General features: G+C 54.2%; 4 protein-coding genes across 4 annotated transcripts in view; 2 read left to right on the top strand and 2 right to left on the bottom strand.

Moving 5' to 3' along the window:
* The window catches only part of LPCAT3 (lysophosphatidylcholine acyltransferase 3), a 34764-nt gene extending 31911 nt beyond the window's left edge, over positions 1–2853 (top strand). Inside the window, exons 8-13 of the mRNA XM_004692917.2 lie at positions 798–884; positions 974–1140; positions 1661–1808; positions 1884–2042; positions 2140–2268; positions 2459–2853. Coding sequence (XP_004692974.1) covers positions 798–884; positions 974–1140; positions 1661–1808; positions 1884–2042; positions 2140–2256 — 678 coding nt within the window. The 3' untranslated portion in view covers positions 2257–2268; positions 2459–2853. The remainder of the gene's footprint in view (positions 1–797; positions 885–973; positions 1141–1660; positions 1809–1883; positions 2043–2139; positions 2269–2458) is intronic.
* Positions 2854–2939: 86 nt separating this feature from the next.
* On the bottom strand, positions 2940–7855 carry EMG1 (EMG1 N1-specific pseudouridine methyltransferase). The gene is made up of 6 exons (XM_004692916.2): positions 7539–7855; positions 4370–4471; positions 4126–4267; positions 3725–3783; positions 3502–3651; positions 2940–3363 (listed from the first exon to the last, which is right to left on the bottom strand). Exons 1-6 carry the CDS (start codon positions 7704–7706, stop codon positions 3250–3252), a joined length of 735 nt encoding a protein of 244 aa, XP_004692973.1. The 5' UTR covers positions 7707–7855; the 3' UTR covers positions 2940–3249.
* Positions 7856–7881: 26 nt separating this feature from the next.
* PHB2 (prohibitin 2) lies at positions 7882–12487 on the top strand. The gene is made up of 10 exons (XM_004692914.2): positions 7882–8219; positions 8384–8468; positions 8759–8838; positions 9636–9820; positions 10300–10429; positions 10533–10636; positions 11034–11111; positions 11423–11499; positions 11977–11982; positions 12159–12487. Exons 1-10 carry the CDS (start codon positions 8093–8095, stop codon positions 12184–12186), a joined length of 900 nt encoding a protein of 299 aa, XP_004692971.1. The 5' UTR covers positions 7882–8092; the 3' UTR covers positions 12187–12487.
* Positions 12488–16773: 4286 nt separating this feature from the next.
* PTPN6 (protein tyrosine phosphatase, non-receptor type 6) lies at positions 16774–26112 on the bottom strand. Its single transcript, XM_004692909.2, has 16 exons — positions 25865–26112; positions 25644–25766; positions 25273–25467; positions 22575–22764; positions 22304–22420; positions 22090–22203; positions 21879–21975; positions 21487–21566; positions 21155–21304; positions 20025–20156; positions 19781–19935; positions 17890–17957; positions 17641–17792; positions 17460–17551; positions 17044–17181; positions 16774–16955 (listed from the first exon to the last, which is right to left on the bottom strand). The coding sequence occupies exons 1-15, from the start codon at positions 25870–25872 to the stop codon at positions 17067–17069; spliced, it is 1788 nt and encodes a 595-aa protein (XP_004692966.1). The 5' UTR covers positions 25873–26112; the 3' UTR covers positions 16774–16955; positions 17044–17066.
* Positions 26113–27960: the final 1848 nt, after the last annotated feature.

Raw genomic sequence — 27960 nt, 5'->3', positions numbered from 1 at the left:
TTTTGCTCTAGCTCTGAGAGTTGATGTCAGCAGGCCAGGACATGGTCATCAGCCAGCTGGGACCTTCGTGGGCACAGGGCTGTGCCAGGTGCACACTCTGCACCCCTCCCCTGCCCAGGAGCTGCTCTAGCCCGGGAGCCTAGCAGCTCCCCAGCCTGTTCTCACTGTAGACCGGGCTGCTGCTGGGGAACTCAGAACCCAGGTAGGGGAGGGCGAGCTTTGCCCCAGCCAGTACTTGCCCCCATACCCTGGCCAGGTCTCCTCACGTTGACTCTGAGTGTGCATGTGTACAGTCCCCCAAAGGGAAAACAGGCATAAACTAAGTCAAACAGAAATAAGCTTTTGGAGGATAACACCAATTAGGGATTGTGAGAGAGGAAGAAAAAGGTGGGTAAATCGGAACAAATGGGGCCAACAGTGTGAGGGCTGAAATCAGGCTTTCGACAGTGAGGCTCAGGCAGTCAGTGCATGCAGGTTAGTTTTTCTGTGCTGCACACCTGACACGTTATAATGTAGCGTTTCCTCCATTTTTAAAAACTGTCTTAATAAAAGTTCCCCAGGAGCAACTGTCCCAAATGCTCAGTGCTTTAGAAGAGTTAAGGATAGCGGCGTCTTTGGGACTTGGAAAGAAAAGGTGCTGAATGGCTGTTCACGGGGAAGCCTGGTCCCAGTGGCCGGTTTTTTTTTTTTTTTTTTTAAAAAGCCGTGAAGCAGGGAGGCAGCCACGTGTTGCAGAGCATGGAGGGGGATGTGCCTCACGGGCAGCTCTCTGAAGCACACGCTCTTTCTCCCCCAAGAACCACAGTTTTTGGTTCCGTTGCATGTACATGCTGGTCTGGGGCAAGTTTGTGCTGTACAAATACGTCACCTGTTGGCTGGTCACAGTGAGTAACGATGAAATGGGGTCCTATGTAGACAAGGAGGGTGGCGGGAGGAGGAAAGTGGCACAGTCTCGAGCTGTCCCCTCCCTCAGGAAGGAGTCTGCATTTTGACGGGGCTGGGCTTCAATGACTTTGATGAAAAGGGAAAGGCCCAGTGGGACGCCTGTGCTAACATGAAGGTGTGGCTCTTTGAAACCACCCCACGCTTCACTGGGACCATCGCCTCCTTCAACATCAACACCAATGCCTGGGTGGCCCGGTAAGCCGGGGGGTGGCAGGACCATGCCCAGCTCCTTCCTCTCACTGCTTTCCCGATTTAGGGGCAAGAATACAGTAGGTCACTTATCTCTACTTTTCCTGCTTTGGGGGAAATTTCTCGTCTGTTGCTCTCACGTTTACTCATTGCTGCCGTATTTGAAGAAGCAACTGTGTGTGCGTAATCCCAGCTCTGTCACTGCCCTGCTTATGTTCATCGGTCCCACCAGGGCATCCGCAGCCCGAGTTGTCTGCCCATCGTCACCCCTGCAGCGGCAGCATGCAGTAGTAATAGCTTCCCGTGATCACCCCGCTAAGCTGTAGGGCCGTTTTCTGACTCTGAAACCTGAGTCACCAAGTCCACTGCCCTCATCGCTGATGCTCCCACTTGTTCCGCACCCCAGTGGGAGCTAGAGACCTCCACTGCACTCCTTAGGGCCCTGACACAGAGGCAAGATGGAGGCGACAGGGTGAGGTACAAGAGCAGTCTGAGGCTCACCCTTAACCCAGCCCCTTTTCTCTAGTTACTTCTTCAAACGACTCAAGTTCCTCGGGAACAAAGAACTGTCCCAGGGTCTCTCCTTGCTCTTCTTGGCCCTCTGGCACGGCCTACACTCAGGGTACCTGGTCTGCTTCCAGATGGAGTTCCTCATCGTTATCGTGGAGAGACAGGTAGGCCTGCAGGGCGCTGGGTGAGGGAAAGGCGAGAAGAAACAAGACACCATGACCTCTCCCCTGCCCGCGCAGGCCTCCAGCCTCATTCGAGAGAGCCCCCTTCTGAGCAACCTGGCTTCCATCACTGTCCTCCAGCCCTTGTACTACTTGGTGCAGCAGACCATCCACTGGCTCTTCATGGGTTACTCCATGACCGCCTTCTGCCTCTTCACGTGGGACAAGTGGCTGAAGGCAAGTGAGGGCAGGAGACCAGGCACCTGGTGCAGGGGGCTGGTCCACGCCCTCCCTCTGGCCCTCCCTTTGCCTCAGTGGCCCCTCTCTCCCACAGGTGTATAAATCCGTCTATTTTGTCGGCCACATCCTCTTCTTGAGCCTCCTAATCCTATTGCCTTACGTTCGCAAAGCAATGGTGCCAAGAAAAGAGAAGTTAAAGCGAATGGAATAATCCATTTCCCTGGTGAGCAGACATCTAAGACCACGCTGCCAGGTCATGGCCATGATGAGGGGGTGGGACAGACAGCACTGAAGGTCGGGGGCAACCGCTAGCCTGGCTTCTGGGGAGCAGTGTGGAGCACTGACCAACGTGGGTGGCAGAGGCTGGGCTCCAGGAGTCACTCAGTGGCCTCACCGCGGGCTTTCTCCTGCAGGTGGCCTAGAGCAGGACTGGCGCAGGAACGACGTCTCCCCTTTCACAGCACTCCGCCAGAGACCATAGCAGCCAGGAGCGGGAAGACGTGGCACGCCCAGTGCCTCTCCTGCCAGCCAAGTCTTTGTTTGGGGCCAAAGGGGAAACTCTTGTGGGTGGAACAGAGGGGCCCCCGTTTGTCCCCTCTGGGCTCCCCCATGCACGTTGCCTTATCTCTCCCCCTCTAGCCAGGAATCTGTTGTGTTTTCTTCTGCCAATTTACTATGATTGTATATGTGCCGCTACCACCACCCCCCCTATGGGGGGGAGAGGAGGGGTACAAGGCCCTGCCTGCTCCACTTTTTCTACCTTGGGACTGTACCAGATAAAATCACTTCTGTTTGTTCAGTTTTTTCATTGCTAGCATTGCTGGCTGCTTTTTTTCCAACACAGTTCTCATGCTCGTCACTAATGAAATGAGCAGGGCCCTTTTCCTGTAGAATACTGAAATGAGCTCAGAAGTGAGCTGAGGCCTGTCTGCAAACCCCAGAACCAAACTGCAAACACTGTAACCCCATGTCATTCCCCGGAGACTTGAGTCACCACTCAATACCGCTAGATACTGCTGGGTTTAAGATCCCCAAAGGAAGAGTTTTGCAAGAACAGTATTTATAGGATGAGCAAACAGCAAACGTGCGGCCTGGCTTCCCAACCCCATAGTCTCGGTGCAGGAAGGTCACCTCCCAACCTTTGTTGGAGAACAGCCCCAAGGAGGCAACGTGAGCAGTCTCTATGTTTCAGAATACAGCTCTGTCAAATGACCCCCCAGACTTCTTCAAAAGCTGTTGTCACTTTTGCACAGGTAAGGGCCGCAGAAAGGGGATAGTTGCTGATGGACACCATCTTCTCCGTGTACTCCACCTTGACCTAGAAAGAACAGTTCTGTCAGCCCACTCTCGCTCAATAAGAGACTCAGGCCCTCCTCAGAATAGGAAAAACAGAACTGGTCTCTGAAGCCTGCACTAAGCTTCTGCTCAATGAATATGCGCGCTGAGCTGACCTTACCTGGCCGTGGGCAAAGGCCCCCACCACAAAAACAATAGGGTCACTGCTGGGCACCAACTCTCGCACATCACTGACAGCTGAGACGGAGAAAGAAGTGCCAATCTTCATGCATCCAACTGGAAAGTGATCTGATACAGGATTCTTGATTACCTGGAAGAAGAAAAGAATCAGCCCCAGGAACATTCTCAAATCCTACCTCCAACCAGCAGTTTTAATACCTCACCTTCAAGAGCTTCTGAGGGCCATCAGCTGCTCGAACACTAAGTTTGTGTAAAAGTTGAACTAGAGAGAGACCCAAAAAAAAAAAGTTTAGTGAACTCTGTTGTTCAGTCCAGTAATCTAAGCAGAAAACCCCTATGTCAGGGGGAGGGCTCCGGTGTTGTGCCAGCCATGCTGTGCTGGGAGATGTTGTGAACAAGCTGCCATCAGGCTCTATCTACCAGCTGCACTGGGAGGGCCTCGCTCTCGCCCTTTTCCCTCAGTCAGGAATCCCTGTTAAACCTGTACAAGCAAAGATAATGGCCAAGAGCCCTTCTGTAGCAAAAACTGAACCCCCACTACTAAAAAAAATTGCACATTTAATTTATCCCTTTTCCTCTCTATTTAAATACGAAGGCTCCTCACCCATGAGGCCACAGAAGCGGTCAAAGGTCCTGGGAATTCGAGTCTGAGGGTTCACTTCAATCAGCACATTCTTCTGTGTGTGGATGTAAACCTGTAGCAAGCCAGCACGGTTCAGGGGACTGTCCATCAGCATCAGTAAACTCTGAAGGAAGCAGAAAAGGCACAGTTAAAACCAGAAGTAGCTCGCAGCTGCCTCGGCTTCCCCACAAAGGCTCAAGGGGTATGGCGCTGTGCCTGGAGTCACCTGATGAGTGATGTCTGGTCTCACTTCCCCAGGGTCCCGTCCATTCTTTAATAATATAGATTTGTGCTTGTCACAGTTGAGTAGCTCATACGTCTTCCCGGCCTGAAGGACAGGGGACAAGATGGACAGCAACTTAAGCTTCTCTGACCTAGCTAAGCAGTCCCCATAGCAACATCTACAGAACCAGAAACACTACAGGTGGGAACCAGCGAGCCCTTGGGAGGATTACTATGGCCATATTTGCCCTCCTTTCCTTCCCTCGGCAGCTGGCACAGAGGGGAAAAGAAGACACAGCCTGTGATCTCTCATGATTAAAATGGGTTTAAATAAAACCTGGTAGCACAGGGGTTAAAGTGTCAGCACTATGAAGCTACTGCTAGCCATTGTGGCCTGAGTTCTATCCCAGGCCAGGGAGCTGACCCACCTGGAGCAGATCTCACCTGTCTTACCAGGTGCTCCCCTCAGCAGTGTATTTCAGTGGATCCGCCTGTTTCAGTAGGATCCCCTACTCTGTCTCTGGTGATTCCTCTCACCTACACCCCAGTTCTTGTATGCATAAATGATAAAAGGAAATATTTTAAATAAGTAAAACCTGTGGCTATTAGGCAAAGCAACTGAGAAATTCTGGAACAAGGCAGAAGTCAGGTTAGCAAACAAGGCTGCACAGGAGCATTATGTGTATACCGGGCAAAGGATGCTTATGAGAACATGCAATAAAGGAAGAGATGCAGGTGTGAACAGGAAGAGGTGTGAACATGTTGGCAGTGCAGGGGGTAGTCTAATCAGGAATGTTTCTCAGAAGTCAACAAGGATTGTTGCCAATTTTAAGATAAGCATATAAAAGGTATGGGTGAGATAAGAAGCCAAAATGTAAAGGAAATGATACTGGAAAAGTGCAAATAAACATTGAAGGGCCATGACTATATATGAAACTATAAACTGCAGAATCATCAGCTTCCAAACACAAAGAAGTAATTGTGGAATGTGAGACTATTATTCTAGCAAGTGTACAGCAGCTAGATTTTAAAGATCTACCTAGAATGAGTACCAACTAAAAGAAATAGTTGCAATTATTTGGAGTCCTAAGGAGGATTAATTAAGATGATCAACAAACCTAAAAGCATTAAATACAAATACAGGCTTTAAAGGAATTTTTACATATCAACAAAACACTGGTTTATGCCTGGCAACATATTTGAGACATGTTAACTCCCAAAAGTTTGGAGGAAGAGTGATTAAAAACTTCAGAATTAACAGCTGAATTAACATGACACAAGATGTTACTAGCTAAAATAACAAGACAGAGAGTAAGCAAAGAACTAAGACCCTTGGGCCATTAGTTTTCAAGAAAAAGAACTTATTACTAGAAGAATCCCATTTCCACCTTTTAGTACCAAGGTTTGGTTTTATAAGTTGAGGGTGTAAAGGTTGACAATGTAATTTTTCTGTTGGGGGTTGTGGTTAATAAGCTTGAAAACTACTAACTAGAAACTGCTGAGAATGAATACCATGTGTATTCATTTTCTGTAATAGGTACTGAAAGTCAAAGGAGGAGGTGGGTTCCCCCCCCCCTTTTTTTTTTTTTTTTTGGTTTTTTTTAGTTATTTATGCATACAAGAACTGGGGTGTAGGCCAGAGGTGCGGGGGCTGAGAGGATTCACCAGAGACAGTGGAGAGCAAAACAGGCAGATCTACTGAAATACACTACTGAGGAGTACTGAGGAGACAAGCAGGCTGGCCAGAAGAGCTCTGCCTGACATGTGGGTCAGCTCCCTAGTGGGGGATCCAATTCATGTCACATAGCTTTCTAGTAGAGGAAACAGTGAATGAATAATCACATGAACATTAAACTCAAGTCAATATAAATATGAAGGAAGGGTAAATGGTTTGTTTATTAAAGAATTGTAGCAAGAGAACCTGACTTATACCAGGAGGGGAGTCAGCTTATGAGGAAGTAACATTTAACCTAATTGAAAAACGAGCAGTATTACAGAGATTCAGTAACTTACATGAATAAACATGAAGTGGGAGTTAATGAGGCAAAAAGCTGAGTAACAGGTGCTTCCAGTTAAAGAGCATAAAGTGCAATGGCTTTTAAGGCGTAAGAGTGCTTAAAGAGCCTAAAGAACGCTAATGAGGCTGGAGTCTAGGGAATAAATGGTGAGAACAAGACCAGGTGAGGGTGGCCGAAATAAGAGGTACCAGCACAAAGGAAGCAAGAGATAACAGTACAAAAGATTTCAGCCAGCTATGAATTTTTCACCCTAGTAGAGTGATTGATGACATTCTGACTGCTATTCTTACACAACATGCTCTTGAAGCTTTAATTTGGCCATGATCTTTTCAACTCACTAGGTTACAAGTGATAAGATATTATTCTAAACCTTACATATCAATATATTTAATCCTCTCAACAGTGGTTGAAAGTAAAATGGAAAAGAATCACACCACACCACACCACACCACACCACACCACATGGAAATGTCCTACATACTAAGCACTTTCATTACAAACCCCTTCTGTGGTTCACTATGTACTAAACCACTGTTATGAGGACCAAAGTTATTTTCTCAAGTTCACATAAAGTAAGTGTAAAAACCAAGATTTAAATCCAGGTTTTCTAAATCAGTGCAATTTATTCTGAATTTACTCACTGAACAAGTTTGGCTCTAAAGAGTTAGAGTTATGAGAGAGAAGGAAAACACTGCATGATTTTTTAAAATAGGGAACTGCTGGGTTTAAAATAGGGAACTGCTAGATAAAACATTAAATGAAAACCTGAACAGTTTTGAAGAAAGATATAAAAAGCTGATAGCAGACACCCTTTAACTAAAATAGGAACGTTCTCAGCAATTAAAGAGTGGACAGAGACTACAGTAACCTACTAGTTTGTCCTTTACTCAGTAACTTGTCTTGGGATGTAGAAGGACGCACGGACGAACCTCTCCGCCCCTTAGATTACCTCCACAGAATCTTGGGTAAATCAACTGAAAACAAGGATGTGACGAGTGTCACAGGATTCAAGAAGGGAGAAAAGCACTGCCAACTAACTCAAGGTTGCTCCAAAAGCAACCTTGATTTTCTCCATCCACACTAGTCCGATAGCCGCATGCCAAGTGGTCCCATCCTCTGTGGAGCTACAAAACCATCGCTTTGCCCCCAGACTACCTTGACTGTTTCCAGGCTAGCCCCTTCCAGCACCACAATGAGCCTTCGGCCTCCGATCTTGCTTCCCGCCACGAATCGAGGTCGCTTCGGTGCCACAGCATCCCAGTCCTGTTCTTGGTCCGCGGCGCGCCGCTCACGAGGTTGGAATTCACCACTGGGCGCAGCCATGTTGCAACCGGACCGGAAGTTGCTCTACACTTAAATTAGAACCTCGCGCTCGCTCTCTTCCCAGCCTTACTTCTGGCTGCCATCTTGAGAGCGGGCACTTGAAAAGAGCGCTGGCTTGGCGCCTGACGCTTCCGAAGCCATTGCGGGAGGCAGAGTTCCAGACAGAGGCGGGACTTCCGGGTGCGTGCTTCCTGTGCGCGAGGCTCGGGGCCGCAGTGGGCGGGAGCGCGGAGGGTTCAGATGGGAGTGCACTTCCGGTGCCCTTTCTCCCGCAAGCACCCGGGCCCGGACCCTCGTGCGACGGGTGTGATCCCGAAGCTGGAGTGGGGCTGAGGTGGGCCGGCACCCCCTTCTGACCTCTGGTGCCGCCGGCCCCAGGATCGGACATGGCCCAGAACTTGAAGGACTTAGCGGGACGGCTGCCCTCCGGGCCCCGGGGCATGGGCACGGCGCTGAAGCTGCTGCTGGGTGCCGGCGCCGTGGCCTACGGCGTCCGCGAGTCGGTATTCACCGGTGAGCTACCTCCGCCCGCTCTCCGGATTTCTCACGTCCTTCCCCAGGCCCCCTGCCCTGTCCCGCCAGGTTCCCGCGCTCCCTTAGTCCCTCACCCTCCCCACCAGAACCTAGCACGTACTCGGCACGGTAGCCTGACCTGATCCCCACACCTCTTCCGACAGTGGAAGGCGGGCACAGAGCCATTTTCTTTAATCGGATCGGTGGAGTGCAGCAGGACACCATCCTGGCCGAGGGCCTTCACTTCAGGTAATGGCGGGCAGAGCGGACTGACCCTGACCCCTTCACCCTTGGACGCTCACCAGCCAATGACTTTATAGGGGGATTTGCAGTGATACAGCCCTGCTCTTTTCCCACTCCATCGCCCACGACTGTGAGTGCTGCCCCGAACTGTAGCAGCATGTAAAGTTGACCCAAGGGAGAAGAGACTCACCCCTTGTCCTTGTTTATTTGGAAGAGCAGGCCAAGAAACACGTGGCAAGAGCAAAACTAGTGAAACTACAGTCTGTTAATACCTGTCTCTGTTCCCTTCCCTCCAGGATCCCCTGGTTCCAGTACCCTATCATCTATGACATTCGGGCCAGACCCCGAAAAATTTCTTCCCCCACAGGCTCCAAAGGTAGGTTTGGGTCCTTGGCTGTTGCAAGTAAATTAAGGGAGCCTGGCCAGGGACCCTAGGAAAATGTGTTGGGGCACTAATGTGAGTGTACGTTTTTACTGACTATTCTTCCCCCCCCCCCATTGTAGACTCAGTGAGAGCATCCATTACTGTATTTGTCTGCCTCGCTGCCTAGATCAGAACCTTGTTTGAAATGTTTTTCCGAATTCCTCAAGTCATTACATCCACTGTATGCCCTGTCCAGAGGAACATGGCCCCACCCTTCACTTGTGCACCTGTTCCCTCCTAGAAGCTGTGCCTTTGAAACTCCCAGACCCCTTACTCATGCACACACAGACACTACACTGAGGCAAGTATTTCACCTGTCATGTACTTTTTGTACAGTTTTTCATGCCACAGTCACTCACTGTCTAAACCCTAGACCCTGGGAAAAGATTCATAAAACTCAATCCTTATTCTCAGTTCTTACAGTCTAGTAAGAGGCAGGTGACTATGGCATGGCACAACATCGCCCTCACAGAGGTTGCACAAAGCGCAGTGGCAGAAAGAGGGATTAGCTTAACTGATGGAGTGGTAGGTAGAGAAAACTTCCCAGTGGATGAGAGTGCACGTGGCCTTTGCCAGGTCACATCTTGTCACTCTGATTACTCCTTTCCGCACAGGGATGCCAGACTGCGTACGGTTGCATTCGGCATGGAGGAAAGCACAAGAGAAAGAAAATGCTTGGGGAAGGGTGTTGGGTTGGAGCTAGTTGAGGCTCCCCAGCCTCGACCAGCCACTACAGACTTCTGTCTTAGACTTGCAGATGGTGAACATCTCCTTGCGTGTGCTCTCTCGACCTAATGCCATGGAGCTTCCCAGCATGTACCAGCGCCTAGGACTCGACTACGAAGAGCGAGTGCTGCCGTCCATTGTCAACGAGGTGCTCAAGAGTGTGGTGGCCAAGTTCAATGCCTCCCAGTTGATCACCCAGCGGGCCCAGGTCTGACTCTAGCTCCCATCTCCATGATAGCATTTTCCTTCCAAGACCAAGATTCTGGGCATTAGGAAAGGCAGCTTGGTAGAAAAGACTTGTGAGCCTGGTTCCACTCCCACCTAGAAGCTATTCTAATGACTGCTGTGGAAACAGAGCCAAGACAGGGATCTGGGGCAGTTGGTGTGCAGGAGCAGAGGAGAAAACCGTATCAGAGTCTAGGGTGCTTGTTAGAGCGGAAGGTGAGTGAGTGTCGCACTGTAGGGTGTTCACGTCTCCCCTCTGCCTGTCCCGTCAATCAGATGAGAAGATCGGACCAAGTCCTTTCCAACCAGGTGCCCCGCGAGCCCCTAAGGAGATTTGGTTTAGTTTAAGGAAAATGGTTTTTCACCATTTTCAGGAGAGCTGGTATTCAGAAGACACAGCAATGCCTTCCTATGGATCTTCAGTCCCCTCACTGCCAATCCCTTCCCCTCACGTGTCCCCAGGTGTCCCTCTTGATCCGAAGGGAACTGACAGAGCGAGCCAAGGACTTCAGCCTCATCCTGGATGATGTGGCCATTACAGAGCTGAGCTTCAGCCGAGAGTACACAGCTGCTGTGGAAGCCAAGCAAGTGGGTGAGTTACCAGAGCAGAGGGGCGGGGGTGTCTTGAGGATGCGGGAGGGTCAGGTTCTTGGCCCCGCACACCTGTGACCCTCTGCTCCTCCTCCCCACCCCAGCCCAGCAGGAGGCCCAGCGGGCCCAGTTTTTGGTAGAAAAAGCAAAGCAGGAGCAGCGGCAGAAGATTGTGCAGGCCGAGGGTGAAGCCGAGGCTGCCAAGATGATATCCTTCTGCTGGAGAGTCCTCAGAGCGTCTTGCTTCCCTCAGCGGGCCGACTGATGAGACTAAGGCGAATGCGACTTTGTGCTCCGGTCCCGCGCCCTAGGCGGTAGCGGTTTCAAGTGGCATCTGAAATCTTAGTGGGGTACCTGAGACCTGGCTCCTCGCTGTAAGGCAGAGCGATAGCACAGTGGCCTTGCCTTCGTTTTGCTGCTGCCCCCAGTTCCTGGCAGCTGCCCGCAGGGGGGCCCACAGACGGGGACCAAACTAGGACCGAGCACAAATCCTCTGAGCGCAACCTTGGATCTGACAGCCCAGAGAGGGTGTTGAGGGGAGTAGAGAAGATGGAGTTAGGGATGGAAACCCAGCCTTGTTTAAGCCCTTAACCCCACCTTCCCACCTGGGAGAGGCATTGAGCAAGAACCCAGGTTACATCAAGCTGCGCAAGATCCGGGCAGCCCAGAACATCTCCAAGACGGTGAGTAGGGGGCCCGGACTCTTGAAGGCTGCCTTTCGGGACTTGTTTTCAGTTCAAGCATCTTAGAGTAAGGAACTAGACTGAGAGTGACTTCTCCGTCCCTCGGACGCCCCCTAACCTGTCGGTGCCTAGCGTGAGCCTAGCATGTCACAGTTGTGCACTACTCGACCTCCCATGAGTAACCTCGTCTCATCCCTACATCTCCGCTCCGCACCCACATGGCTTCCGCCAGTGATCAGTGAATTGCAGGGTTAGTGTGGTCCATGGGTTCTTTGTTTGATGGTGAGCGTCTCTGCTTTCCTGCCCCGCAGATCGCCACCTCACAGAACCGAATCTATCTCACCGCTGACAACCTTGTGCTCAACCTGCAGGATGAAAGCTTCACCCGGTGAGAGCCGTGACCTGCACGGCAAGGTGTTGGGAAGGCTGTAGCAGCCCAGTGGGCCTTTGGGCTGCTTGTTCATGCGACCCTTAGAAGACTCCACTTGGCTGAACCAAAGTTAGAAACGTGGGAGGTTGTCTCTTACTATCTTGCATCTTGTATGATTGATTTTATGAGATCAAATAGGATTTTTCACGTGGAAGGTAATCGTAAAGTCCTGTTTAACTGGAAAGCAGTGAGGGTTATTGTTCTTCCTGGAGAGCCCTAAGTCTGCTGCTGAGCATGGAAGGGTTTGGAAGGAGGCTAGGACACAGTGCCAGCAGTCTCTTTCCAGAGCCTGAGGTTCCTGGCTGCCAGCCCTTTGTCTTTTTCTCTGGGGAGCAGAGGAGGGTTTAGAGCTGGGTGGGGCCTGAAACTGCCAAGTCACATGTGTATTTCTCTTCTCTCCCATTTCCTGTTCATCTGGTGATCTGGTATCCACAGGGGAAGGTAAGTTGTTGACACAGCCTTGTTCCTTTGTGGCCCTGCAGCTCTTCCGTGGGTACCTGCCTCCCCCAACGTACCTTTTCCACACATGCACCTTTGGTCTGGGGAGAGCGAGTGGCATGGGGTGCTCTGCCTCTTACATATGTCCCCTAACAGTTTCATCCATCTTATTTCTGCAGTGACAGCCTCATCAAGGGTAAGAAATGAGCCCGGGTGACCAAGAACTCTACCCTCAGAGAGCAAGTGGATTTGTTTCTCCCCTGGTTTTCGAGGAACCAGCCCCCACTCCCCTGTATCATGTGATGGTCCCCTCTGCACCTGACCTCCGGGCCCACGGATGAATGAGAAGACCTGACCCGTTTTCAGGGGAACGACTTTCCTCCTTGTGTGGCCAGGGTTGTTGGGACAGTGTGATTTCTAAATGATTTCCTATAGTGTTTGGTGCCTCCCAAAATTGGGAGGCGATAACCACCATCCCAGGAATTCTCAATAAATTTTTATTACTTAAGCTGGAGTCAAGGCTTTGTGTATGGGGGGGGGGGAAGGAGGGCGCATGCGCACCTCACACAGCCCGCCCCGTTACCTGCCAGCAGGGGGCGTGAGGCCTCTACGCAGGGCAGTTAAGGAAGCACAGGGCCTGACCCCGGCAGCCCAGCCTAGTGGTATCCCATGCTGGGAGCTGCCTGTCCAGCTGCACTCTGCCACGCCCTCCATTTCCACCACAGCACCCTGCCTATTTACCAACATCTCCTTTTTAAGACTGAAGCGGCTGTGGCTTTGCTGAGCTAGACCAAAAAATCTGATGACCCACCAGGAGCTGCTTCTTCCTTGGTAACAGTTCATGTGGCTGTGGAGACCCATTTGTGCACATGAGAAGCCCAGCGGAGGGGTGCTGGCTGCTGCGAGCTACCCAGTCCCTAGACGCGAGCTCTGCCCTTGGAGGCGGGCCCTTCACACCAGAGCAGGTGTCTGCTCAGCCTTCCCAAGCCTGCCTGCCGAATTGCAAGCTCTGGGCGGGGGGAGCCACTGCTTGCACCTGTGTGCCGCCATGGCCCCTCATTGTCCCTGTCCGTATGAGAGGACATTTAGATGCCACTGGGCACAACAAAGTGTGAAGAGGAAGTAGAAAATGTGTGGGAGGGGGAAAGGGGGGATTTAGAGGTTTAGAGGGTCTGGGTTCTTCAGTCGCTTTGATTTTGAAGGAGGGAGGTTCATTTCCCCCCCACACCCCAGACATCGCCCCCCCACCCCCCACCCCATCCCACCCCCCGATCGTATAGCAAACCCACCCCAGAGTTTTCCAGCCAAAGATGAGATTGACAGACAAAAGAAAGGTCAAGTGACCTGAATCAGCCTGCCGAGTGAGTGTCTTTATTTCGAACATTCCCCAGGCGGGAAGGAAACAAGCACCTGGGGAAGGAGCAGGTTTCCAAATCCTGCCCCAGCTCTAGAGGCAGCCATTTTGTTTCCTCCCTATCTAGCCCTTTTCTTAGTGATTTACCTCCCCATCCAGAGGTCTAAAGGTGAGTTGGTGGTGGTCAGAAGGCCACCACAATCTTCAGGGCTTCCTGAAGGTCACTGTTGAAGGAACCAACCCGGGAGCCATCTTTACCAGACAGTGTTAGGAGCTTTACAATTAGACCATCCAACACTGTTCTGGAAGATGGACCCAGAGTCGGCCAACGTGCAGCCCCAGGCTAGAGCTGACCAGTTGCTACACAGACTCTGGCCACAGGCCAGATGAGGCTGCTTGAGAACGCTCGAGTCAATCCCACAAACTCAAGGTCGGCTGAGGGTGCTGGATCCACCAGATGACAAATCACACTGGCTGGGGGAGGGGCTCGAGCCATTGTGTCCCTCCGGTGGGCAACCAGCCAATGAAGAGCCAACTCTGGCCGCACCTTTCATTCCCCTTAAGACGAAGGGGCTTCCAGGGTACTCAGGGAGGTTCCGGAGTGGGGATTACAGCCAGTGGGGCGCGGGGGGCCTAAGGAGATGAATGGCGCTGACACTGGGATGGGGGCCTCCATCATTACCCGGCAGTATTAGAGACTCCCAACCAGCACCCAAACACTGCTGGGTAAGACGGGGTCCCCCACCCAATCCGCTCACCTCCAGGACTGGAAGGCCTAGGCCTAGGCTCCCAGTGGAGAGGCTGCAGAACCTGGTTCCCATCCCCCCACCTCCAGCCTCCCTGGGGACACTTCCGGGTGAGCCCGAAGCCGCCACCAGCCCCACCCAGAGTTGCAGATATCGATTGAGCCCCAGGCCAGACTAAGGGAACCCCCTGCCCCTCCACGCTCCACCTCTAAGCCTCTTGCCTGCCACCCCAGAGCCTGCCCCTGCCCCACACACCAACTCACCCGCCTCCATCCACCTCTGCAGGCCCTGCTCAGCCCCAGGACCCTTCTCCTGATGACTTTTACCTGTCACCCAGCCGCCTGCCCCCTGAGAGTGAGTGCAGAGGACAGCAAGGGGGCTCAGGGCCTGCGTTCCGAGGCCTAGGGCCCGCCTCGGTCCGCTCTTCCTCCTTCCTTCTGCCGCTGCTGCCGCGGCCGGCAGGGCAACGCAGACTCCTCACCTGGGCCCCGCCCGCCGCCCCTGCGCACAGGTGTGTCCTCCTGCCATAGGCTGCCCCCCCACTGCCTTAACCCCTTCCCTCCCAGCGCCAGCAGCAGGCGCCTCCTCTGCCTCCTCTGAGGCCTGCTCACCCCACTAGGCCTCCCACCCTTTCATGGGGTCTCCGCTCGGGGTCCAGCCTCCTGTACATCTAGGGCCTAGACGGGAATGTAGTCTCCAGAGGGCCCATGGGATGGGCTGTCTTTGGGCCCTTTGGCCTTCTTCTTGGGACTGCTCCCCACTTCAGTTCCTGCCTCTGCCCTCCCTCCGCCCCTTCCTCAGTGGCCTCAGACCCTGTACCTGGGCAGTGCAAAAAGGCCAAAAACCCTGAGGTCAGCAAGGGGTCAGCTCAGTAGAGATGAGGTTTGTCCAGTCCCAATGCCAGGCCTGTGCTGGCTGGGCATCCCTGCTTTGGAGGTTCCCCATTCTCACTCCAAATGTTAGGGTACTTACCCCTGCCCAGAGGCCCACACTGGCAGGAGCATCAGCCCTGGCCCTGCCCATTAAAGGAGGAAGCTGCTCTCCCTCAGCCCCCAGAAGTCCTGCTTGGGTTACACCCAGCTTCCCCCTCACCACCTTGTCGGCTCTCCAGAAGGACCCAGCAGGCCTTGGGGCAGAGCTGCTCCAGGACCCAGCTCACAACCCAGTCCAGGTCCCAGCCCCAGGGCGGTTAGCTCCAGGGCGGTTATTAGAGGGGGCGGGGCAGACCTGCCTTCTTTTGTGCAGCTCAAGCTGGAGTAGAAAGGGCGTTGCTGGGAGAGGGGCCCTGAGGCCCACAGGTGATGCCCCACCCACCCACCCCCTGGAGGGCCTTAGCTCCAGGAGCTATTGTGCTGGTTGCCCAATCTGCCTAAGCTCAGCCCGCCCTCTCTCACCTCCTTTGTTTGCATCCTTAATACCTGTCTGTACTTACTTTTGTGGCTGTTTCTGGGTCTGTCTCCTCTACCAGCTTCCTAAGTTCCTGGAACCTGCTGCTTGCTACGTGCCCCCATCACTGCCCCAGTGCCTGCCACACAGCCCCCCCACACCCCCACCCCCATGAAGAAAGCTTGCCAAGCAGGTGGAAGCCAGATCCAAGACCCTCCACCTGCTCCAGCCCCTCCGGCAGGAGGCAGCCAGTTCTCCCTAAGCAGGAAGACCTCTCACTGGCCTAACTCACCCGGAGGCTGGCACTTAAATCAAGATAGAGCCTTCACACAAATAAGGAATCACACAGTGCGCTCTGGACACAGGAGAAGGAAGAAGGGTCCAAAAAATAAATAAAATGTGACCGTGGTTGTGAGCTCAGCAAAGCAAAGCGAGGAGCAGGGCACTCCCACGGCCCTGGGAGCAGAGAGCAGAGGGGATGCCCGGGCCCCTCTGCTAGTGTGGTGCAGGCCTGTGTATATTTTCTTGGACCTAGATATACGCACCAGCAGGATATGGTTGTGTTCCCAGCAAGGTGAACCCTCTCTATGCCTCTCTAGTGTGAGGACTATGGGACTCCAGCCTGAATGCAAATCTTCACTATTCAATGTCTTGTGACCTTGAGCATGTTATTTAATCTCAATGTCCCCCACCACAGAATGGAAATGAGACAAGTATCTGGATTGAATTAACATGGGTAATCTTTTAAACAGTGCCTGACACATGCCCAGCGTGTAGTGAACTACCATGACTACCGCCATCAACGGTCTCAACAACCACCCTTTCCAGGTCACCCTCCACTTTAAAGATTTATTTATTTATGCATACAAGAACTGGGGTACAGGCCAGAGGTGTGAGGGATTGGAGGGTTCACCAGAGACAGAGTGGGGAGCAGAACAGGCAGACGGACTGAAACACACTGCTGAGGGGAGCAGTGGGCAGGAGAGGTCTGCCGCGCCATGTGAGTCATCTCCCTGGCCAGTGGCTGCAGTCCCTGTGTGGCTGCAGGGGCTGTGGATAGCTTCGAAGTGCTGTACTTTAACCTGTTGCGCCAAGAAGGAGGGCCCCACCCGAGGGCCCCACCCTCTGCTTTAAAGGAGAGACTGTGGAGCTGGCCCCCAGTCACATGCCAGGTTGTGAAGCTGAGACAAGAATGAGGTAGGCAGGTGGGGGCTGAGCTTTTATATCCCCACAACCAATCCCAGCCAGCCTCCGCCTCCATCGTCCTCCAGCCCTCCCCAGGTAGGCACACAGAGTTAGAGACCCACACAAGGTGATCCTAGGGCTTTATTTACAAGAGTCGAAGAGCCTGGCCCAGGGGCTGGGTCTTGCTGGGTTATATACAGGGTCAGGGAGGGGAGGTGGGCTCACACTTTTAAATTACAATAGACTGGGGTGGATCCTGGGTCAGGCTGCCGGTCTTCCACACAGGCCTCTGCAGAGCCACAGAGCTGCAGAGAGAAGGGAGGAAGGGGCTGGCTGTAACCTGGGGAGGGAGGCGGCGCTGTGCACAGAGCGTCCAGGGCACGGGGGCTGTACCGTGACTCCTCGGCCTGTCCGCCTCATTTCCTCTTCAGGGAACCTTTGCTCTTCTCTTTGTCTGCAGACCTCTGCTTTTTCACCTTCTCTTCCTTCTTGTTCTTGCTGTGCAGGTTCTCATACAGCTCCTCCTTATGCCTGCAAGGAGTGCAGATCAGGGGACAGGGTGGGGTGACCCAGGATCAGCAGCCCCTCAGAGGCCAGAACAAGGACACCTGGCCTGTGCTTCCACGTGACTGAAACCTCTGTGGGAGCAGAGGTGAGGTGACGTCTCACACGTTAGTGCCTATGTAGGGGGCCCTCAGGTGCTAAGAACCAAGCTCTAACTTGAACCTCCAGGACAGTCACCCTCATCCACTCTGGAAAGTGGAGGTCAGGCTGGGTAGGTGCTGGGAGGTGGCGGGGGGCTCACTCACCTAGAGGAGGTGCGGGAAGCCTTGGCATGGGCATTCTTCATGGCTGGAGGGTAGGTGATGTTCCCATACTCCGACTCCCGGACTTTCTGGGTCTGCAGGCAGAGGTGTAATGGGACGACAGTGTCCGAGAAGGGCCAGGGGATGCCCACTGCCCCCGCAGCCCGAGGGGCCTCACACACACCTGCATGACCTCCAGCTTCTTCTTGGTAGTTTCAATGAACTGGGCAATGGCCACGTAGATGAACTTGTACTGTGCCTCCGTCTGCACCATGCCAGAGCGCTGTGCCCGCACCATCTGGATGGTCTTCTGGATGTCAATGTCACAGTCCAGCCCTAGACAGGGTGGCAGCTGGACTTCAGGCCCAGGCAGAGGGGGACACCAGGGGCTACCCACCTACCTGCCCACCTGCACCCTGCAGGGACCTCTCACCCTTGGTGGAGATGCTCTCCATCAGCATGTCGATGACAATGATGGTGCCAGTGCGGCCAATGCCCGCGCTAGGGGAAGAAGAGGTGCCATCAGCGGCCTCATAACACCTGAGAGGGGGCCCCCCCCGTGCACAACTCCCACACAGGGCAGAGATACCAAAGATCCAGAGCAATGAGAGTGGCCCAGGACACTGAGCAGGCAAGCAAGGGACAGACAGCCCGGCCCCCAGCCCTGCTGCTACTCAGTCAAGGGATTTCAGAGGAAGAGCTTTGAGAGCTCAGATGCGGCCAGCATTCTCCTTCCACTTCTTGTTCTGATTCCCCCTTCCTGGCTGATGGCTGGTGCCCCGCCTCCCCCGCAACCCCAAGCCCAGAACCCCTGTCTCAGCCCCATACCGCTTGCTCCCCAGGCAGCCTGGGCCCTCTGGGCCCTCCCCACACCCAGAGCCTCAACTGGGCCGTGCTCCACTCCCTTAGGTATTTGGGCTGGACCCTGGCAGCAGAGAAGGGCAGTCCTTGAGCCAGCAGCATGTGAGGGGCACCAGGGCCAGGAGATTGGGCCAGCCAGGCAGTAGGAGACTCCCCTCTTCCTCCCCTCTGGAACCTCAGTCCTTGACCAGCAGACCCCAGCCTTGCCCCCTGGCCAGGCCTGTCCATCAGGCCGATGCCCTAAGTTACACTCACTGTCTAATTTCAAACCCAGATTGTCAAAAATAACCCCCCTCACCCACTTCCTTCCTGTAACGTCTAAATAAAGGCCATGGGGATTTCAAGAAGGGGGGGGGTACCAAGAGGAGGGTCGTTCTTGAAGCTGGCCCTGGAGGTCAGAGTAGAGGCCTTTCAGGGTCCAGGCCCCCAGGTCTAGCCCCTCAGCCAGGCCCAGGAGTCTAACAGTTGGTGGTGGGAAGAAGGAAGTCAGGGGCCTCACAGGCCTGGGGTCACATGGAGGGAGCCCAAAAGGAAGAAGACAAAGCAGTTTCCCATTTCCTCCTCCCCTGCCTAATGTGAGCTCGTGAACCATTAACAGTGCCCATTTCTGGAGGATTCACTGTGTTCCAATGATAAGGTCCATTTCATCTTCACAATGACCCTATGAGAGCCTGACTTTTAGTAGAGTAATCTGAGGGTCAGAGAAGTTAAGGAATTTGTTCAAGGTCACACAGTCTATCAGTGGAGGGGCTTGTATAGACCCTGAGGCCTTGGGACCCTGCATCCTAGCCTCCCATCTACCCAGGTCAGCAGCACAAGGCCAATCCAGACTGTAGCCCTCAGACCTGAAGAGACCCCTACTTCCCTAGCTGACACCCCACCTCACCACCTGGGGTCTCCTGATTATGAATACAGGGCTTCTAAAGCCACTCCTCAACCCCCACCCTGGGGCCACCCTAGGGGGCAGTAGCTGGGAAGGGCGAGCAGTAGCCTAAGCAACAGCCAACACCTCCCTCCCACAGCTATAGAAGGATAAAGAGAAGCTTCTCTAACCCCCTGTGGGAGGTCTGGGGGTGGGGGGGTGTGCAGAGAACAAACAGGAGGCGTAGGTCCATGTGGCAGACAGGGGTGACCAGGCCCTCGGGCAATGTGAGCTCCTGTCCAGGCACTCACAGGATTGGGGTGGGGGGCGGGAATGGCAGTTGCTGGACCAGTTTCCTCATCAGTGTCTGGCAGGGTTGGACTAGACAGTACACCCCGGGGAGCCCCAGGCACAGCTTCCAACAGGGACTGGTTGAAGCTCCCCTGGATGTGCAGCCTTCAGGGAACCCAGAAGAGATTGGGGGGCAGGTGCCATTAAAGGAATTACCACGCAAACTGCCTACGACAGTGTCTGGGCCCTCGTATTTACTGGCCTGCCGCTGATTGTATTATTGCTAGTGTGGTTTGTCTCCTGTCCTCACCTGCAATGCACGACGATGGGCCCTGCGTGGGGCAGGCTGTCTTGCCGCTGGTTGATCTGGTCCAGGAAGCTGAGGACGCCCCCAGGCTCACTGGGGACTCCATGGTCAGGCCAGCTCAGGTACTGGTAGTGCCAGATCTCCCGAACCAGGTCCCCCTGGGCCAGGGACACAATGTCAGGGCCCCCCGCTACCCCATATGTCACCCCACCCCACCCACCCTACAAGGCAGGGTGGAGACACTCACATCATTCAGCGGGGAGACCTGTAAGGTGCGGAGTTTGTACTCGGCTGCGTCGTGTTCTCCACAGCTGGTTACAGCATAGGATCCGTAAGCACGCTGAGTGCCTACCTCTGGCCAGTAAGGGACACATTTGTTCTGGAAAGGGGAAGGTCGAGGAGAGGGATGAGGCACGGAGCAGAGTACGGGCCATTTTAGGGCCTGCTCTAGGGCTGGAGTCTTTTCTGTTGGCTGAATAAACTGGCCAGGCTGGGGAGACCTGGGATCTGGTTTTAGCTCAGTGTCCCACCAGCAGTGAGACCTACCCAGCTACTCAACAAACATCAACTAGTGTAGGCATTGTACCTAAAGCGAACTGGGAAGAGGGGTAAACAATTAAGTCTGTGCCCCCATGTCTCCAGGAGCCCACAGAAAGATGAGGAAACAGGACAGTAGCGGCTGCCCAGGAGGGTGGTGGAGGAAGGGCACATTCTCCCTGTAGGTTATGGAGGAAATCAGAGGCGGCTTCATGATGGAGGGAGCACTGCGCTGGGTCTTCAGAAAGGAGGAGTCTGTCCGGCATAGATAGTACAGAGAAAGGAAGTCACGGGGGGTTGTGGGGGGGGGCAGGCGGGTGGCGGCAGTGGAGTAAGTTCCTTCAAAGGTGTGGGGACATGAAGGAGCTGCTCTGGGGGGCACTGAGGACCTCAAAGCAACCAGCAGGCCTGGAGAGGAAGGCTTCAGAGAGAGCCTTCATCTGGAAGACTAGTGGGGGACACTGAAGGGTCTGCAGAGAGGGGCAGCCTGAAGGCAGGGAGGGGCAGACTCCAGAGGGACCGAGGAGGCAAAGGGCCAGGAAGAGCTGCTGCCTGGATAGGCCAGCTGAGGGGAATGTTTGCTTCAGGAGCCTCCAAGAAGAAGGCCTACTTAAAAAGGGTCTGGAGCCCCAAAAGGGGCCCAAGGAAGGAAGCAGGGGCCTGGGAGTCCGTGTGTAGCTAGGGCTTCGTGTCTGTGCCTCAGTTTCCCAGCAAAGGTTGACCCTTACCCTAGGTGCCTGTCTGCCCTGGCATCCAAGTTCCTTTGGCCTCATAGTGGTGGACAAACACTGAGGGGCGGGGGGCAGGGGGAGGGGGGGAGAGGTTGCAGCACAGCCCTACCCGGCCTTTCTCCACCTCCCTGGTGGTCATGACGATGACACGGGTGTTTTCCTGCCAGATCATCTGCCAGAAGTCATTGACAGTGGCATCCAGGCAGCCCTGGCTGGCGATGTAGGTCTTAGCGTTTTCATCAGGGCCTAGCAGCTGATTCTAGGTATAAATGTAGGGATGCAGGACAGGAATGTGAGCCCCTTGGCCCCCGTCACCCTCATCCCCCAAGTCAGTAGCTTTAACTCTGCCCACGTGCTATGTCTGTGGACCTAATGTCCCAGGAGTTGGGGAATCCCCAGGGCCTGGCCTCTCTCCCCGTGCAACCAGCAGGCACCACCGACCTTGACGTAGTTGGCATTGATATAGTCGGACCCGGGAATGTTACTGTCTCGTCCCTGCAGGATTACTCGGCTGTGGTCGACTGGGAGTGAGCAGAGAGAAGGTCCAGGGTCAAACGGGAGCACCCCACTCCTGGGTCAGCCCCTCCCTGAGCTTAAAGGCCAATCTGTCTGAGAAGCCACGAGGCTCGAGCACTGTGGGCAGCAGCGGGGGGACCTGTTTGGGGTATGTGCTGGGAGAGGATTCAGAGGGAGGAGGGATGGGGCCCTGGACAGAAGTAGCAGAGACTTTTGGGAGGAGGAGAGCCTCAGTCAAGTGGGATAAACTGGGGCAGAGATCCCCAAAATTGTGGGAAGGTGGGCCAGGGAAGAAGAGTCTCAAGGAAGACACTTACAGGGGAGAATGTTCTTGTAACGGTTCTTGCTTTTGTTCTCTGGCCTCTGGCCTTCCAGCCGCTGGTGCAAGTTCTTCACCTCCTGCTTCTGAAGACTCTGAGGGGTGAAAGGAGAAGATGGCGCACTGAACCCCTCCCAAGATTACACGGGCCAGATCTGTATGCTTGGTGGGTAGCGAGGAACCGTCCTGCTCGAACACAGCACACACACCTCAAACTCTTCCCAAAATCCGGCCTTGGCCGTCTCCTCTGATTCCTGCTTCTTGTTCAGTTCCAAGACCCGGTTCTCAATGTCAGCCGCATTCACCCGCGTGGCATAGTACGGCTGGGGTGGGGGAGGGTGAGAAGTCAGCCACGTAGCAATCTCAGAGAGCTCCCGAACGGGGACAGCGCAGAATGGGGAGGCTACCAGGCCCACCCTTCACCTGCCGCAGGTAGACGAAGGCGCCTGAGGCCTCCTCAATCCCCGTTTTTTTGAAATGTTCCACCAGGTCTGTGAGGCTGTCAAAGGTCTCTGCACCGCCCACCGTGTAGCGTCCACCCTGCGGAGTACAAAGTCAGGTCACCCACATGGCCCAGTCTCCTTCCCCGACTCCCTGCCTTGGAAGGAGGCCTAACCCACTCTGCCTCCTTCCACCCATGCCTGGCACAGCCGGGAGCCAGCAGCAAGCCTCCCCCACAGCCAAGCCGCCTTACCTCACACATGACCTTGATATGGGTGACCCTGAGCGGGGAGCCTGGGCCGGCCTTGGGCTGGTCGCTGAGTACAGACAGCACGAAATCGCCAGGCTGGCTGAGACTCTCACGCACGAGGAACGTCCAGGGCTCACCCTTGGTCTGCAGCAGTGTCTCTGCCTGGCCCCCAGACATGTGGCCATGGTACCATCTAGAGGAGGCAGTGTCAGACAGGGTGAGGCCTAAGCCTCAGTCACTGAGCAGACTTTCAGAGAGGGGCTAGAGATGAGTGATGAGGCTGGGCCAGGCACCCTGCCAGGTGCTTTCAAATCTACCACATTTAGGTCCATTCCTCTTACAAACATGCCGAGAGATCAGTACTTATCCCCATATCACCCATGAGGAAACGGAGGCTGGGGGGTTGCACACTGGCCTAAGATTTTGCCTGATAACAGGCAAGTCAGGAGTCCCACTAAGGCAGAAAGGCAGGCCAGGTCTAGAATATTTGGCCATCTGGGGAGAAATTGAGGCAGTGGTTCCTTGAAAGACTAGATTGGACCAGAGAAGGAAAGAAACCAAGAGAAATGCAGACATAGGCCAAACCACAGAGAGCTATGAAGAAGGGAGAACTAGAGGTAGTCACAAAGGAGGTACACCAGGGAGAACCCCCCTCCCGCCCCCAGGGAGTCAGGGAAGACAGAAAACACTACAGGGGAAAGAGTCACCTAGGGGGCTCTGGGGTGCCCAGGATGACATCACTGAAGGCAGTCAGGACTCAAAGGGGTTCAGAGGGGCACCAAGGAGCAGAAAGCAGAACTAGGACCTTTCCCCAAAGCACACCCCCTTCCCAGGAGGAAACTGTACCCCACAATGCCCGGCCCCACAGGAAACCACGTGATGGAAAAAACACAAAACTCCTTCTGGGGAGAGAGTGAGAAGTGAGGTTGTGAGGTTTCCTCAGCCCAGGGACCAGGGGAGGGGGGGTGCATTTTCCAACCGCAGGGATGGGGGAAGAAGGGAGGGGCCATCCGTCCAGCACCCCCAGCTCACTCCTGCCCAAAGGAGATTGCAATTCAGAGACCTCAGAGATACTGCCTGGTCCAGGAGCCTCCTGGATCACCCCATTCCACCTCTCAGGGATAGGTCAGAGCCCCCAGGCCACAGAGAGGGGGCTCACCCTCTCCCCTACCCCCCCCCCAGGCCTCAGGATGAGGAAGTTTCCATGCAAATGTCAGGCTGACCACAGGCAAAGAGCTAGCATAGAAGGGAGAAATGCAAATTCCCCAAGAGGCGGAGGGGCAGTAGCCAGAGGCTGGGAGAAAGAGCTCCCCAGCGCCCACACCCCCCCTCCACCCCAGGGTCAGGGGTGAGCCTGCAGGTAACCCAAAGGGCTTCTGGAGTCAGCTTCCCTCATCTTGATTCCCACTAGTCTTGGCTCCTGCAGCTCTCAGGTCCTTCCCAAGCTTCTCCCAAGCAGTGTGAACCCCAGCCTCAGCCTTCTCCCCAGGGGGATGGTCTTGGTTCCTCCCTCCCTCCTACAGCTCCATCCACAACCTGCTGCTTCTCCCTGGTCTCCTCCACCCCTTGCCTTCCAACAGGCTTTGGGCAAGGAAAGAGAAAAGACAAGAAGCTCAAGAGGGCCCAGTGGCAAACCCCCGGGTGGGAAGTGGGAAAAGGGCAAGAAAGACTAAGACAGGCAGCCGTGAACCCAGGCCCGGGCCTTGGCCTTCGCTCCTACAGAGGGGGCTTCCAGGGAAGTAACTAATGGCTTCGTGTTGACTGGGAAAAACTCTCTAGTGGTGGCGGCAATAGTCACCTCCACCTCATTCTGTTGTAAGTTTTAGTCAATGACTTGAGCAAAAATATTGGTGCAGGCTGGGAAGTGAGTCCCTCAGAAAGTGAAAACAGTCAGAATTTAGGGTTGGAATCATTTCAACCATCAACACGGACGCAGAACAAGGGCCAGTTGGCTTGGTCAGGAAAGGGTGGAAAAAACCCTACTTATTCAGCTGCTCTTCCCCAGCATAGGAGCTGTCATTGAGACATAGCTACCAAAACAAAGCAGTGTAGTGGGGGTCCTTGGGGGTCCCCCTCCTGTAATTTATGCTTTATGTAGACTACACAGAGAAGAGGCAGCCCAGGTCTGGGGACCACATCTGCAGTCAAAATGGGGAGAAAGAAATGCCTCGAGTGTTACCTGCACCTACGTAATAGGTCGGCCCTTACATACCCGAGCACACACACACCACAATTTTCAATGACCTGTGCTCAGAGCAAGGGAGCAATCATGCACTATCCAGCCCCAGAAAACAGACCCACCCTATGGGCTGCTGAGATAAGGACCCCAAGTGCCAATGATCCTCCCCTAAACATCTGCCTGGATTCACCTCCACAAGGTGGGGGGAGGGACTAGTTATAGGAAGGTAGATTCAGTTCCACAGGTCTCAGAGCTTTCGAACAACAGAACTGGAACTACCAGCCTGTGGAGGAGGCCAGCCATGAGGAGACTCCTCTGTCACTTGTAGGGCCTGGGTGGCAGCTGGCCAGTTGCTTCCTTGGAGTTAGAGGGAAAAGAGTGGGTGGACAGTGCCCTGAGACGCGGGGTCACATGGAAAAAAGAGGTCCCAGATGCCCCCGGGACAGAAGCAGGTAGGAAGCAGGCTCAGCTGGTGATGGGAGCCAGCCCGTCCTGCCTGGGCTGGATCGGGGAGCCCCTCACCTCTCACTGGTGGGGTCAGAGCAGTTAAGTGGGTACTTGAGGTAGATGATGGTGCCATCGCGGTCCTGTAGGACACCCTGCTGCTGCGTGTAGTACTCCACCAGCTCTGTGAGAGTGGCAAACTTCTCCCCTCCATACAGGTCATAGAAATCTCCGGAGTTCTGGATCCGAATATGAGTCACCTGATCCCTCACCCTGCAGAGCACCAAGTGGGTTATGGGGTGGGCAGCGGCAGACCCCGGGCACACACAGGAATAGGGTGACACAGACAGACGGACACATGGGGACAGAATTGGGGAACCCCACCGCCCTGGGAGAGCCGGGAAGAAGCTGGTGAAACACTGGTTCTGGCAGATATTGCAGCCACGTACCTGACGGAAAGGGAGAAGTCGCCCTGGTTCTTGCGACTAGGCCGCGCCAGGAAGCTCCCGTCCACACCCCGGCCCTTGAGTAGGGTCTCCGCATCTATTCCACTGAGGTCTCGGTGAAACCACCTGAAAGAACCAGGAGTGATCAAGAGGCAGTGAGGCAGGGTCCCACAGGCCCCTGGGTGCCCTAACTGACTCCTTCCGGGGGGGCCGCAGGCCCTTACCTCACCATCCTGGAGAGGGCTCCCCCCTAGGATGGGGGTGCAGGGAACGAGGAGGTGCAGTGAGTCAGGGGAGGAGACCTCTGGAGCTCAGGCTCCCCACGGGGCTCTCAGAGACCAGGCCTCTCGGCACCAGCAGCCCTAGCTCTGGGGCTGCCACTCCACTGGCCTGGGGCAGGCTGCAGGGCGGGGACAGGAAGGGGCGCGGCCGACCCCTTGGGGGAACTCACTCATACTTCTCGTTTTAGAGCAAAGTAGAGAGAAGCTGGGTACAGTGGCAGTGGGGGTGGGGAGACAGCCCACTTTCCACATGTCTGCCCTCCGCATCCTCAGGCGTGTATGACACCAAATAAAAGTGACAACGCACGAAATAAGGACTTCTGTATGCCTTGTGCCCTCCAGACAGAGGTCATGCTCCATATATGTGAAGCCACACAGTCACACGCCTTCTCTTCCTCCACCGGCGGCTTCCACACAGCCTTCCCAGGTCCAGACTACTAATAAGGAAGGTGACAACTATCATTTAATGGAGCCTTATTCCACACCAGGTGCGGTGCCATGCTGCTGTTTACAGGCCTTGTCTGATGTCTTCCTCACAATAGCCCTAAGAAACAAGTACTGCCTCCTCCCCACTTTACAGATAAGGAACCAGAGGCCCAGGGAAGGAAGGGAACTTGCCTCCAGCCATCCGAGTCATCCGGGCAATAAGTGCAGGGCTGGGATGCAAACCTAGATCATCAGGTTCCCGAGCCAGTGATTTTAAGGAAGAAGCCGGCCCTTGGGGCTCCAGAGAACAGAGGCTGGGGAGATTCTGGTCCATTAGGGCCACAGTGGGAAGGGAGAAGTGATGGTGATGCAGGGGCCTACAAAGCAGGGTTACCCCCTTCCTCTGACCTGCACATCGGAGGACGCATCAGGGATAGAGGACCCCAGCACAGCCCAGTCCAGCTGCACCTTTTTGTACTTCTTGGCCCTGGCTTTGGTCCCCTCTGTCCATGTAGTCATAGTCAAGGATGGGCACAGGGGAGGGAGAAGAAGGTGAGGGCAAGCCACCAGCCTCCTCGGGTCTGTCTGCCCTGCTCCTGACTGCAGGATCACATCAGTCTGGTTTAAATCCCCCAGAGCTGAGGGCTGAGGTCACTATCATGGCTGCCATTGACAGAGCTGGTTGACTTTGAGAGGCCCTAAGCACAGAAAGCAAGTGATGTTCCTTTTCTGTGGTTCCCAGAATAAGCATAAACACCCACAAACCAAGACAGGAGGGAAGGACCCCAAGAAAGGATCCATGAGAGCTTCTGGGGTAGCTTCCCCTGGGGTGGACAGTCGTGACCGGAGGGACACTGACTTCTCCCACCTTTTGAATGTCATAATGGGGCTATCATGCATTATTTTTATAAAGATAAGTAAATTGATAGGCAGTTGGCAAGCTCTGTGAATCACTCTCCATCTCAATCTAGGTGGCTCTCACGGGTGTGGATATTTCCATCTGTTAAATATACTGTGCCCCACGGGATTATGGTGATGGTGATGGGAAACCCGTGGGGATTACAATTGAGATGGAAAAAAAAATGTACAAAATGATGTAAAAATAAACTGTTATAAAATAAAAATAATAATAATAATACAATTTTTTAAAATGAAAAAAATATATATATATACTGTGCCTCCCCAAACAATGAGAAAGCTAAGGAAGATTAAAGCCTTCAAAATCTGTTTCCCTAGGATGCTGGCTTTATCACATTTGAGAACACTGAATAACAATTTTCCCCCTCCAAAATCAGGTCTCTCCTCCCACCCCAAGCCCCACCCTTCTTTCTGGTGCATGAGGACCTCGCTCGGCCTGTTGGTTGTGTGGTCTAACACTCACTACCCTTCTACCTTAGACCGCCACACCAAAAGACCGCATGAGGGGCAGGATGGGGTGTTTGCACAGTCAGTTCCACCACAGGGGGGTCCATGGCCCGCCTCACTCATCTCTGAATGCTCACGCTTAGCGTGAGGCCTCACACAGAGCATGTGTCTAATAAACGGGCTCACTGGTGCTCCTGCGTATATATGGTCACCAGGCCCACTTCATGGCCCTACAAACACTCTATGTG

The sequence above is a fragment of the Condylura cristata genome, unplaced genomic scaffold (genome assembly GCF_000260355.1).
Source record: "Condylura cristata isolate star-nosed mole 26May11 unplaced genomic scaffold, ConCri1.0 scaffold00034, whole genome shotgun sequence".
Taxonomy (NCBI): domain Eukaryota; kingdom Metazoa; phylum Chordata; class Mammalia; order Eulipotyphla; family Talpidae; genus Condylura; species Condylura cristata.
This window is presented reverse-complemented; position numbering and strand designations above follow the sequence as displayed.